A 14626-nucleotide genomic window follows, 5' to 3' on the forward strand; every position below is an offset into this window, starting at 1 on the left:
AAAAAAAAACCACACAAACCTTTTTCCAACAGGGTGAAAAGAAAACCTACAGACTGGGAACAAACATTTGGTAATACCCTCTCAGACAAGTGTCTTATAACAAAAGTTTACAGAATACACCTAGGCCTCCACAAGAAAAAGACTGATAACCCAGTTACAAAATGGGCAAAAGACATGGAAAGCATTTTCCCAGAGAATTATAGTCAAATGGCAAATAGACACATGAAGGAATTTGATTCTTAGAAGGTCCCATTCATCTATTTTATTCTTTCATGGCTGTAGGTTTTTCAGTATACTAGGAAGACTATTTATGTTGTAGGTTAGGACTTCTAGAGTTCTTCCAAGCTTTTCTCTAATGGAGTTTATAGACCTTGGTTTTACTCCCAGGTCTACGATCCACTTTGAGTTGGTTTTTGTGTATGGAGTGAGGTATGGATCTTGCTTGAGTTTTCTGCACATATTCTCCAATTTTGCCAACACAATTTGTTAAAAAGGCTATCATTTCCCCACTTAAGTGATTTCATCTCCTTGTCAAAAATCAATTGACTATAGGGAGATGGGCTGATTTTTGGATTCTCACTTCTATTCCATTGATCTATATGTCTGTCATTGTACCAATATCACACTGTCTTCACCGCCACGGCAATGTAGTAGGATTTGAAATTAGAGTGAGATGCTTCCTACCTTGTTTCTCTTTTTAAGAAGTTCTTTGCTTATTTGGGGGCCTCTTTCCATCCCAAATGAACTTAGAGATTGCCTTTTCCATCTTGTTGAAGAATGGAATTAGTATTTGTATTGGAATTGCACTGAATGTGTAAATTGCCTTTGGTAGTATTGTCTTTTTCATAATAGTGAGTCTTCCTATCCATGAATATTCTTACATTTCTTGACGTCTCTTTTGTTACTTGTAGTAGTGTTTTGTAATTTTCTTTGTATAGATCCTTTGTGCTTCTGGTTAGATTTACTCCCAAGTATTTAATCTTGTGGTTAGCTATTGTGAAGGGTATTGTTTTTCTTAGCTCCAGCTCTGTTTTCTCTTTATCACTGTAGAGAAATCCAACTGATTTTTGTATGTTGATCTTGTATCCTGTCATTTGTTGAATTGTTCAACTATGTTCAGTAGTTTTCTTTCTGAGCCATTGGGGTTTTCTAAGTATACTATCATATCATCTGCATATAGAGATAATTTTACTACTCTTTGCCAATTTTGATACCTCATTTCCTTCTCTTTTGTTATTGTTATCACTAAGACTTCCAGTACAATATTGAATAAGAGAAGTGATAGTGGGCATCCTTGCCTAGTTCCTGTTTTTAAAGGGAATGGCTTTAATCTCTCTCCATTGAGAACAATGTTGGCTCTCAGGTTTGTGTATATACTTTTAACTATCAGGAAATGGTGTTCGATTTCTTCAAAGGCCTTTTCTGCATCAATTGATAAAGTCAAGTGGTTCTTGTTCTTTTCTTTGTTTATATGATGAATTACATTAATTGTTTTTCTTATGTTGAACCATCCATGCATACCTGTTATGAATCCTACTTGGTTATGGTGAATTACATTTTTAATGTATTTTGGATTTTATTGGACGGGATTTATTCAGGATTTTTGCATCTATGTTCATAATAGATATTGGACTATAGTTTTCTATTTTGGTGGTATCCTTTCCTGGCTTTAGTATCAAGGATATGTTTGCTTCATAGAGTGAGTCTGGGAGAATTCCATTTTTTCTATTTTCTGAAATAATTTATGTAGAATTGGTGAGAGATCTTTTCTGAATATTTGATAAAGTTCACTTGTAAAACCATCTGGTCTAGGGCTTTTTATGCCCGGAAGTTGTTTTATTGCCTTTTAAATTTCTTCTTTTGTGATGGGTTTGTTCTCGTGTTCAACTTCAGTTTAAGTAGGTTGTGCATTTCTGTTTGAGTATAGTTTCTCATAATATTCCAATGTTAGCCTTTTTATTTTAATTGTTTCCATTGTGATGTTGTCTGATTCATCTCTTATTCAGATTATTTGTGTCTTTCTTTTCTTTTGTTAGTTTTGCTAATGATTTGATGATTTTATTCACATTCTCGAAGAACCAACTCCTAGGTTTGTTTATGGTTTCACTTGTTTTTCTGTTTTGTATTTAATTTATTTCTGCTCTAATTTTTATAATTTCAGGGTTTTTTTAGAGGGTGTTGGTTTTCTTGCTTTTCTTTTTCAATTTATTGGGTTAGAGAGTCAATGGTCATTTTCCCCTGCCTTTTCATGTGTTTGCTTATTTTTATACATTGACCCCTGATTACTGCTTTGGCTGTTTCCCAGAGGTTTTGGTAAGTGGTGTTTTCATTGTCATTTGTTTCAAGAAACTTTTGAATTTCATTTTCTGTTTCTTCTACTACCCACTCATGTTCAAGCAAGGTATTGTTCAACTTCAAAATGTATGAGTTGTTTTTTTTTCTCATTTATCCTCTTGTTATATCATTAATTTCTAATTTTGGAGCATTGTAGTCTGAGAAGATGTTTTGTATTATTTCTGTGGGGTTTTTTTCCCTTTATTGATGCTTGCCTTGTGACATAAAATGTAATCTATTCTGGGGAACATTCCATACACATTGGAAAAGAGGGTATACTGTGCTTCTGGGGGGTATATTAGCCTATAAATTTCTATGAGATTGAGTAGGTTTATTGTGTGGTTTAATTCTTCAGTATCTTTGTTGAGTTTCTTTCTGGTAGTTCTGTCTTTTCTTGAGAGTGCTATATTGAAGTCTCCAAGTACTCTAGTAGTGTTATCTGTTTTCCTTTTTCAGTTTTGTTAATGTTTGTTTTATATATTTTGCAAGTCTTTCATTTGGTGCATATATTTATTATTGTTATGTCATCTGGCTCTATTGACACTTTAAGCATTATGTATTGACCTTTCTTGTCTTTAGTGAAGATTTTTGCATTGTCCTGCTTGCTCCTGGTGGGTGGGTCCCGCTGAGGCTCCCTGCTGTGGCTCGCTGCTTCCCACTGAGGCTCGTTTTACCCACCAACACTCACTACAGCCCACAGATGCTTGCAGCTCCTGTGGCTCTCAGATGTCCACATTGGTCCACAACAATGTTTTGAGAAGCACCTATATATTTATGCTTCCTTCAGGCCTTGGGCCTGACAAGAGTTTGTTCCCCAAAGCAACTGAGTGACCAAGGAGGAAGCCTGTTCAATTCTGGAAGTGACTTCTCAACTCCATTGAGGGGCTCAGGGACTCCCTGTTGCCTGAGTTAAGGGGGTTGCGCGTGGTCAAGGCAGACAGCAGTTTGTTCCCCCAAAGTACCTGCTTGCCCCTGGCAGGTGGGTCACACAGCAGCTCGGCTGATAGCTTCTGGCCAGGACTCAGCTGGTGGCTTCTGCCAGGGTCCTGCAGCTCACTACTCCTGTGGTTCCCAAACTTATTATTTTAATCAAAGTTCTGACTCAAATCCCTACTGTTATCTTCGCACTGATTTGGTCTTTGTACACCACATAGGTCTCTCTAGTGGCCTGTTTCTATGTAGCTTGCTGCTCCTCCATCTCCTCAAGCTGTTTCCTCTGCTGCTGCCATCTTGTTTCTACTGAAAAGCTTTTGAGTGGCCACTGAAGACACAACTATTGATCTTTTCCCATCTCTTCTTCCCCCATTGGGTTGGCAGAATTTGGGGACTGCAGTTATTCAAACAATCAGTCCAAGGTGATGTGGTTGCAGTAGTTTTCTTCCTTTTTCCAGATTTGTCACAAACTTTTGCAGAGTCTGGGAGGAGCTCATGATTGCATGGCCCCTCCTCAGCCCGGCAGGGTTCTGGATATGGTGTGGCAGCAAGTTTGGGGAACAAAAGTGTTAAATATTTTAAACACGGTATATTAAATACAATTATAATCAAGAGGTCATAATGGGAACAAAAACCGTTTCTTACTCTCTTTTAGAGAACCTGGTTATCTCATAGGATGAGAAAAGGCAATCACCAACTGCCCCTGTATTTCCATCTATTCCTTTTGTTCCTTGTTGTTGTTATATGCCATCAAGTCACCTGTGACTCATAGTGACCCTATATACAACAACTCTGAAGTCTTCCCTATTCTGAGCCAGTCTCACTGACTGACACGCCTACGCCCCTTACCCCAGTTACTATATCACCCCTTCTTATCTGGAGTCTTCCTATTCAGTGCTGTCACTCCACCCTTCCAACCATGATGTCCTTCTCCAAGTACCTGTCTCTCCTGGCCATGTGCCCAAAGTTTGTAAGACAGAGCTTCAAAATCCTAGCCTCCAAGGAAGAACTCGGTTTCGCTCTCTCCAAGACAGACCTATTTGTTTTCTTGGTGGTCCATGGTATATTCAAGACTCTTCTCCAGCACCACAGTTCAAAGGCATCAATTCTTCTGTCATCCTTAGTCATTGTCCAGCTCTCTGATGCATACCAAGTATTTGCGAAGACCATGGCCTTGATCAGATGCACCTTAGTTTCTAGACTGAGTGCTTTAAAAAAATTCACAAAATTGTATAATTTTACAAAAAATGGCAATGCCACTATCATATTCAGTCAAATTACAAGTAATTGATCTCATCTTATATTCAGTCTTTGATCTCATTTCTTCACTTGGTTTAACTGTTCAATAATACCATGTTCTTTCAGTTTCTTGTCTTGAAAGTAGCCCACAACATTTAAAATTTGTTTTACTAATCCACGTTTCCCATCTTTCCAAAATATTATTTGCAGCATATCTATTACTTTTCGTTATTTTATCCTACCCTCTCACATGAAAATAAGAAAAATGTTACCTTGTATTTTCTGTTTTAATTTTTCCATCATAACCAATTAAAGTCATAGAGAATTTTCATTGTACTTTTGTCATATGATTGCTTAAGGGAGAACCAGGATTTGGACTACCTGGACCACCTGGGCCTCCAGGACTCCCAGGTTTGAAAGGAATACTTGGTCCAAAAGGTGAACGTGGTTTCCCAGGGCCTCCGGGTCCCCCAGGACGCACTGGCTTTGATGGGATACCAGGACCAAAAGGTATGGACTCTATTGCTACCTTTTCATTTGCTTTTAACTTTTATAGAAAATGAAGCTGTTTATCATGTTTATAGATTATAAATAAAGTGAATTGGAAAACTCATGTCATCACTCTGTAATTGCTTTAATTATTTTTCACGTTTCATTCGTCTTTTTCTTATTCCACTGAGTATATCATTTAATTATATAATACTGTCACTTAAAGCCTTCCTCCATCTTCCTTCTATCCAGTATATTTCCCCTAAACCTTATATATAATCATTTTTAGTTTCTAAATTATTCTTCGATTTTTCTTTGTACAAGAACAAACCACCCCCCAAAAAAATGTTACCTTTGTTTCTTCTTTTCTCAAAAGATAGTATAATAACTTTAGGCTTTTTGCAATGAACATATATCACTTAATAGTATATCCTGGAGATCACGCCATATCAGTAAGTAGAAAGCTTCTTCATAACTGTCTATAATGAAATGAAAATAACGGCCTGGTATTCAGTTGTATAATTGTATTCAAATTGATAAACCTTAGTTTATCCCTTCAATTTCTTTCTGCTAGATTTAATGTTTACCAATTTTTTTCTTATTACAAATACAATGAACAATTTTGTGTATATACTTCATATAAGTCTTATTATTATGCTATGTACAATAGCCCTGAAACCTTTTCTATCCTGTGCCAGACTTATTGTCTCCAACACACCTATCCCCATTAGCCCAGTCACTGAATCAATCCATCTCATTAAGGGTCTTCCTCTCTTGCACTGTTCCTCCACCCTCCCATGCATAGTGTCCCTCTCCAACAACCAGTTGCAACATTCCCAAATTTTGTTAGACGAAGCCTCAGAATCCTTGCCTCCATATATGTGTTGTTAAAAAAAATGGATTTTTTTTTAACAGAGAATTTGAATTTCCATTCATTCATTGCTGCACTTCTCTACCCACCCAGCCCTCTCCCCCTGCCCCCCATTTCGCTCCTCTCTTTCAAAAGTAAAAGAAAGACTCCTTCCCTGGTACACAATCCCCCCACACCCCTCCCACCGCCCCAAGTACATTCCACTGTGTAACCTTAATTGTGGACTCTTGTGATAACTATAATACCCAATCAATCATACATCACTTTTAAATTATTCAGTCCCTCATCTGTTTCAGTGCAGTTTTTAGAGAGCTCTGGTGGCCTAGTGGGAAGAAGCTGCACTGCAATCCCAGAGGTATGCAGTTTGAATCCACCAGATGCTCTGCTGGAGAAGGAAGAGCAATCTCCTCCTGTACCAGTCAGATCCGATTTGACAGTACACACACACACACACAGAGGAATTTTTTAAAATAGTAAATATTGTCATATTCTTATCTGTCTGTACCATATTTCAGTCTCACCAGCAAAATAGAAATGTACTGTTTTCCTCACAGCGTTCTTAAGTTAGTACACTGACAAACTCTTAGATATTTGCCAGTCTAAGGGGAAGGTGGGTGTTTCAATTTAGTTTCATAACATTTTAGTATGAAAAATACTAAAACATCTATAAATGGAATAATTTTACAGTGGAGTCATACTATCTGGGTGCTATCATTATTATCTCTCTACCAATATTTATTTAAAAATATTTTCAAATATACCACAGAATAGAAATTTATGATGATGGCTGTACCTAATCACCTATATTCTAATATAAACATTTTACTTTGGCTACTTTGTTGCTGTGTATTCATGCCTCTCTTTATGCATTGAATTAATTTTATATGAATTTCCTAATAAATTGTAAGAGCAGTGTACTTTTCTAAATATTTCGGCATACACACCTATATGCATTAACTTTAAAACTTTTACTTCATAGTTAATTTTTTATAGAAAAAATATATATATACATACCCCCAAACCCCTATCAAGATATCATCCCAGAAATTTTCTTTATCCCCTTTTCATTCAGTACCAACTACTACAATGGAAATATCTACAATGGAAACTGTAATCTGTAACTTAAATTTTCCCTCAAAAATTAATTTTGCTAATGAAAGACTTTCATTTGCTAATGTAGCATGACTCAAAATAAGGAGAAATAGCTGCAAGAATCTGCTAATAATGAGAATGTATAATGCACACAGTATAAATCTAGGAAAGTTGGAAGTTGTCAAAAATGAAATGAAAAACAAAGACTGATATAGGCATTTTTTAGCTGAACTGGACTGATAGATGCCATTTTGAATCAGACAATCACATATGCTACTCAGAATGGCAAATCGAAGAGTACTTCAGCTGTATTATTCATCAACAAGAATATTTCCAGATCTGTCCTGAAGTGTAATGCTGTCAGTGATAGCATAATATCTATACATATTTATACAAGGCAGACCTGTTAATATGACTATTATTCAAATTCATACACCAAACACCAAAGTAAAAAAAATTAAGAAATTGAAGATTTCCAATAATGTCTATAGTCTAAACATGCAATAAATATACATTCATATTAACTGGTGATTGTTGTTGTTATGTGCCATCGAGTTGTTTGCGACTCATAGCGACCCTATGTACAACAGCCCTAAACCCTGCTCTATCCTGTGCCAGTCGCACTGCCTCTGACACACCCATCCCGATTACCCCAGTCACTGAATCAATCCACCTCATAGAGGGTCTTCCCCTCTTGCGCTGTCCTTCCACCCTCCCAAGCATGATGTCCCACTCCAAGGACCTGTCCCTCCTTGCAACATGCCCAAAGTATGTCAGACGAAGCCCCAGAATCCTTGCCTCCAAGGAGTAGCTTGGTTTAACCCTCTCTAGGCTGAATCTGTTTGTTTTCTTAGCAGTCCATGGTACATTCAATACTCTTCTCCAGCACCACAGCTCAAAGGCATCAATTCTCCTTCTGTCCTCCCTAGTCATTGTCCAACTCTCTGATGCGTAACAAGTGATTGCAAAGACCATGGCCTGTATCAGGCACACCTTAGTCTCCAGAGAGACACCGTTGCTCTTGAGTACTTTAAAAAGGTCATTAGACTGCAAAAAATGTGTAAACAAATAAGGATTGGTCTTTGAAAAATAATGGTCTTGATAATAGAAATGAGGGTGGAAAGTGCATGATAGATTTAAATATTTTATTGTCTAAAATAATTATTATTCAGAATCATTTGCTTAAAATACCTCTTTCCATTGGATTAGTTTTCTTCCATGTTTCAAAAAGCAAATACATACACACCAACACATGTAGAAACATGCATATGCACACACTTGTGTACACCTATGTGATATCAATTCAGTAGTACTGATTTTCATTTTCTTTTTAATTTTATAATTTTTTAAATTGATATATTAATGAACGTTTATAAAGAACTTGGATTTCCATTCATTCATTGTTGCACATTTTCCTCCCTGTTCCCTCCCCTAAAGTTTGCATTTTTCTTTTTTTTAACTTTATTTTTTAATTATTACTAATTTTAATGAAAATTTACAGAGATTTTGGATTTCCATTCATTTGTTGTTACACTTTTCTCCCTGTCAACCCCTCCTCCCCCAGTGCACTCTTCTCTTTGAAAAGTAAAATTCTTTCATTGTTTTACAGTCCCTCCCCCCCATCCACCCTACTATGCAGCTTTCGTTCTGGACTCCTGTCATTAAAATAATACTTAATCACATATCCCTTTTAAACACTTCTCTCCCTCATCTGTTTCAATGCAGTAAACATTTATCCCATCCTTTTCAGTCTCATCCTAACCCTGATGTCAGTCTTCTTTTCACTATACAGTATTTGTTATGGTCTCTTTGGGGTATATTCCCAGTAGTGGAATTGCTGGGTCAAATGATATCTCTATTTGCAACTTTTTGAGAAAGTGTCACACCACCTTCTACAGTGGTTGCACCATTTTACACTTCCACCAACAGTAAATAAGGGTTCCAGTTTCTCCACAACCTCGCCAGCATTTGTTGTTTAATGATTTTCATTTCCTTTCTTTAACCAAGTACCACAGTACTTAAATTCTATTAGTTCTAAAGTAATGCTTAAAGTAAAAAAAAAATTAACATAATTTCTCCAACATTGTTAATTTTTAAAAATCTATCTAGGGCTTTTTCTTTTCCTCTCTGATGGTTTAAATGTTATTTCCCTTATTATAACTGATGTTGACTATCTCATCTTATGTTTAAAGATCATATATTTTTGTTCTGTGAAATCTTTATGTTCTTTGTTCATTTGTCAATTAGTTTCTTCAAATCACATATTATTGAATATTCTAATAACATTAAAAATAAAGTTATCAGAGCTTTTTTGACAATTTACTTTTTCATTTTGGTTTGCAAGTAACCAGACTATCTTGTTCAGTGATTGGGTAACTCAGAATATAATCTAAACAGGTCCATGCTCATGAAAGTTGTTGAATTGCCTCCTAATTCCCTTTAAAAGAGCAAGATAACCTTACTCAAATTTTGTGAGGAAAAAATCCCAAACTAACACAATGTAAACTCTACCTAGATAAATGCTTGCTGTAGAAAAAGTCTACATTTGAGTAAACAATTTTGATTGGCTATAAAATGTAATGTTCAAATTAATAATTACACTTGTTAAGCAATTAACAACCCTTGATTTAGATGTGTGACCCCAAAAATTGCAGACAGAAGCATTCCAAATGATAAGTAATAAGGCATATTTTCTCAGAGTGTAAATTACTCACTTGCTATATCTTGCTTATACATATTCTTGAGATGGGGATAGAAAGACATATATTGAAGCCTGTTTTAAATCTGAGCTTCTTAACAGGATTTGCCTAATCTTTGAAATATGAGAACATATTACACAACAAATGTAACAGTGGGCTCAAGCATATCAGAGATCATGAGGATGGTCCAGGATAGGGCAAGGTTCAAATCTGTTTTTCAAAAGCTAAACACTATGACATTACAGCAACAACATAATAGACATCATTCTCAAATGCTCAAACACTAGTACTGGTGGAGGAAGGACAAAGAAGAGGGAGACCCTCAACCAGGTGGATTAACACAATGACTGCCACATTGGACTTCAGTGTGTCGGATTTTGAGGATGACACAGGATAGGATAAGGCTCAGATCTATTGTTCATAGAGTTGCTATGACTCATACATGAGTTATCCTAAATTTATACTTTGTACATGTTGTTTTTGTTGTTATGTGCCATTGAATCACTTGCAACTCTTACAGACCCTATGTACAATAGCTCTGTACCCTGCTCTATCTTGAGCCAATCTCATTATTTCTGACACACCTACCTACATTATACCAGGTACTGTGTAACTCATTCAGGGTCTTCCTCGCCTGCACTCACCCTCTACCCTTCTAAATGTAATATCCTTCTCCAAGGACTGGCCCTTCCTAGCCATCTGTCCACAGAATGTGAGACAGAACATCAAAATTCTTGCCTCCATGTAGCATCCTGGTTTAACTCTCTTCCAGGACAGACCTATTTGTTCTCTTGGAAGTCCCTGGTATTTTCAGTACTCTTCTCCAGCACCAAAACACAAGGGCATTGGTTTTCCTTCTTTCATTTGTAGTTGTTGTCCAGCTTTCTAATGCATAACAAGTAATTGCGAAGACCAAGGCTTGGAGAAGGTGCACCTTAGTCTCTAGACTGACATCATTGCTCTTCAGCACTCTGGAAAGGTTCCTGACAGCAAATTTTCCTAATGCAATTTGTTGGTTTTTTTTATTTCCTGACTATGAGTGTAGAGTGTTGAATGTGTAACCAACCAAGCTGAAATTGTTAACAATCTTAATAGCATGTTACAATTATTATTGGCTGTTTAGAGCTGTTTCTCCTCATTTTTTTAGTGTATTCCAATATGATTGGCTCATCTTCTGGCACTATGTTCAACAATGTTCTTCTGTTATTCATTGAGTTTTGAAAGTCTTATTAGTTTAGAGTTGGATGGCCACTCCTGCTTTTTTGTTTCCGTTTGGAAGATCCATTGAAACTTATCTAGCATGGATGACCAGTTATTTTAAATTCTTGTGACATAGCTTCCAGCATCACAACAACACATAAGTTACCACAGTACAACATAAAGGCAAACTATAAAATAAACAAGCATACCAATATAATAAGACAAGCATGCATGCTATGGGAAACAGAAAACAAACAATTTAACCTGGGATAATATATCTGCCAACCTAAGATAGGATTGGAGTTGGAGTGCCCAGTCAATTTAGAGTTTCTGCTCATCTGAGTGGTGCCCAAAGCCCCAAGATTTGAGCCAGGTCATGAATGTGTCCAAAATAAACATTAGGTAAGTCATAATAACAATAAGAATAAATATCATTAGCAATAAATACCCATGTCATTATATATAATTGATTAAATATCAGAATAAATATTAATGTCATGAAAATTGAAAAGTAGTACAAAAGTACTCTGAAATAAAATGAGGTTCTAAAGAAAATTTAAAAATAAACGTGAAAGAAGTAGGGAAAATTGATCAAGGTAAAAAGATTATATACTAAGAATTAAAGAGAAGATAATCATTCTAGTCCTTGTAGGCATTAGAAAAGAAGCTCTGGCAGCCTACTGGTAAGGAGTTAAGCTGCTAACACAAAGGCATCACGTTCAAATCCACCAGCTGCTCTGTAGGAGAAAGATGGTCAGTCTCCTTCCATGCAGTTTACATTCTCTGATAACCTACTAGAGTGTCAACTATGAATTGATTTCAACTCAAAGGCACACAACATCAATAACATACAACAACATCATGATCAAACATGACAAAAATAACTATATCCTTTGCTCATAAATTAGACTTCTGAAAAAAAAAAAAAGAAACAGACCAGGCTCTTAAAAATCACAATGTACTGAAGCTCATTGAGAGAGAGAAAAAAAAAAATAGATTGGTCCTGTATTTTTAAAGAAATTGGGTGATTGTCTCTACTTTTGTTGCCACATAATTAGCCTGCTTTCTAAAATTCTAAAGTCTTTATCATGTGCCATTTTAAGGGAGTAGTGTATTCTCTTAGGAACTAGTGACACCATAGGGAGCTCTGATGACTTTGTCCGTATAGAGTTGCTCTGCTAACCCAAAGGTGGCCCTCTCTAGCCATTTGAACCTACCAGCTCTCTTCAGGAGAAAGATGAACAGTCTCCGTTCATGTGTTTCACACACATGAGGGGAGCCTTGAAAACCTGCTATAGGGTTAGCTAAGAGTCAGTTCCAAATCAATAGCAAATGAGTTTAGTTGAATGACAAATTTGTTGTATTTCTAATATCAAAATCAAATTTGTTTCTTAAAGGTGATCATGGTCCAAGTGGGCAGCCTGGACCAATGGGACCTCCTGGGCTGCCGGGTATAGGTGGTCAGGGGCCACCAGGACCACCAGGAATTCCTGGACCAATAGGCCAACCAGGTAAGATTGAAATAAAGATGCATTTTGTAGTTGTTAGGTGCCATCAAGTCTTTGTAGTACTCATAATATATACAGATTGGTTAAGTCATCAATGAGGAGTAATGTACTTAATAGTATTTAATAAAACAGTTCCGAGAGAGGTAACATGTCTATTTGTATACTTTTGAAAAGATGAAAACATATAGGTCACAGCCTAAAAGTTATTTTAATCCCTGGTATTTCCCTATTCAGATAATCTAAAATTGATTTATTGCCAATAATACAAGTCAACATATAATTGATTTACAAGTCAACGTATAATCATTGAGTTAGAGATAACTTTGGAATTAGAAGATCCACTTCCTAAATAACATGCCTGCAGAAACTCTATGAACTTTCATAAATGTCAATAGTTGTAGAGGGCCTTCAGGCCTTTTGTTCATAGGGTCGCTATGAGTCTTCTCAACTTGAAGGCAATCAACAAGAAGAAGAACTTCTAAGGGAGTCAGTTTCGGCTTTACAGTATATAACAACAACAAAGATTTCTAGCAGTCACAATTTCAGAATAATAATAAATTGCTAAAAAAATAAGCCTCTTAACATTTCTTGCTGTTGTTAGGAGTCATTGAGTAGAGTGCAACTCATAGCAACTCTATGAACAAAAGTTCAGAACCCTGTCCTATCCCGTACCATCCTAACAGTTCCTGACACACATAAACCTAATGCAGCAGTCACTGTGTCAATCAACCTGGTTGAGGGTCTTCTTCTCCTTTGTGACCCTCCACCCTTATTGTTTTTCCTCATTTCAACAGACTTCCAATCTTGCCTCTACTACTACCCTACTGTAACTATTCTCACTCTTCTAGTGTTCTAGGGTTTTCAAAGGCCTGTTCTTTAAGAAGTGGATGCCAATCCTGTTCCCTAGTCTGTCTTACTTGTGGAATTCTACCAAACACTGTCCCCGATAGGTAACTTTATACCATTTGATACACCAGTGGCACAGCTTTCAGCATCCCAGCAAACCCCAATTATCTTAGTACAGCAAACTGACACACAAGTGCTGTACCACTTGGAACAATGTTCTAAGTGCTAACATTTCTTAGCATATAGGAAATAGAGGGAAGTTTCAAGAAAGTGTCTTACATATATATTCTACACATTCTCATTTCTTTTCAGTAAAAGCAAACAAACAAAAAAATCAGTGAGTTGACTTTTTTCCTCTTTGCTCTCTCAATAATCAATCCCTATGACTCACTGGCATTCTAAATTTTATTTCATATTTTTCAATGATTACTAAAAAAAATGTTTTCCTTAACATGTGACCTTAATGGGTATGTAGTGCCTCCATAGATAATCATGTGGTTCACCTTTTGTCACTGTCTATATGGGAGATTAGTTGAATTTGTCGATTTCTGGCAATGTGATTTTTTGTTTACTATCATGGTAAGAATTTGTGCTGAAATCCCAAAGGCTCATGGCTTTAATCCATCAGTTGCTCAATTGTAGAATAGGCAGTCTCCTCCCATGCGAATTACTGTCTTTGAAAACCCACTGGAGTGTCAGCTATGAGTCAGTTCCATCTCAAGAGCACTCAACAACAATAGTCTAGGCAGAAGGAGCCCTGGTGGCACAGTGCCTAAGGCTCAGAGATTTAAATATACCAGGTGCTCCACCAGAGAAAAATGAGCAATTTCCTCCCATAATATTTAAAAACAAATTGGAGGGTAATTAAGAGTTAGAATTACTCTTCATAGGTAATCTGGGTAGGCACACTGAAGGGTATCCAGGGGTGATAATATGTTACTATGAACACTATAATAGTTCTAAATTTAAAACAAATATTAAACTTTCAGTCATTCTGTAAGCCATATAAATACATCAAATATATTGAACACAAGTTCTAATGTGCATATACTGAAATTTTAAAAAAGGAGCATATATTTTCTGTCATTTTGGCCATGACAATTAGTTATGTCACTTTGGGGTTTTTTGTTTGTTTGTTTTGTTTTTTAAATGAGTGCATGACAGTAGTATACATTTTTTTCTTTTTTAAGCTTCTGACAGGTCACTACTGATAAAATTAAGAAAACAAAACTATTGGTTTGAACACACACCGTCAAATGCCTTTGCATAGTCAATGAAACACAGATAGACATTCCTCTGGTATTCCCTGCTTTCAGCTAAGATCCATCTAACATGAGCTACATTATCCCTAGTACCATATATACCTAGTGACCCCTTCTAAACCCAGCCTGCACTTCTGGTAGTTCTCTGCTGAT

The 14626-nt window shown here is 36.4% G+C and overlaps 1 protein-coding gene across 2 annotated transcripts in view; it reads left to right on the forward strand.

Annotated features, from left to right (window-relative positions):
- Positions 1-14626, forward strand: part of COL4A5 (collagen, type IV, alpha 5) — a 397088-nt gene that overhangs the window by 268725 nt on the left and 113737 nt on the right. For both annotated transcript variants that reach the window (XM_006889910.1, XM_006889909.1), the window contains exons 29-30: positions 4866-5016; positions 12255-12368. In XM_006889910.1, coding sequence (XP_006889972.1) covers positions 4866-5016; positions 12255-12368 — 265 coding nt within the window. The remainder of the gene's footprint in view (positions 1-4865; positions 5017-12254; positions 12369-14626) is intronic.

This window comes from Elephantulus edwardii, unplaced genomic scaffold (genome assembly GCF_000299155.1).
Source record: "Elephantulus edwardii isolate Elephantulus edwardi_28Jun2011 unplaced genomic scaffold, EleEdw1.0 scaffold00083, whole genome shotgun sequence".
Taxonomy (NCBI): domain Eukaryota; kingdom Metazoa; phylum Chordata; class Mammalia; order Macroscelidea; family Macroscelididae; genus Elephantulus; species Elephantulus edwardii.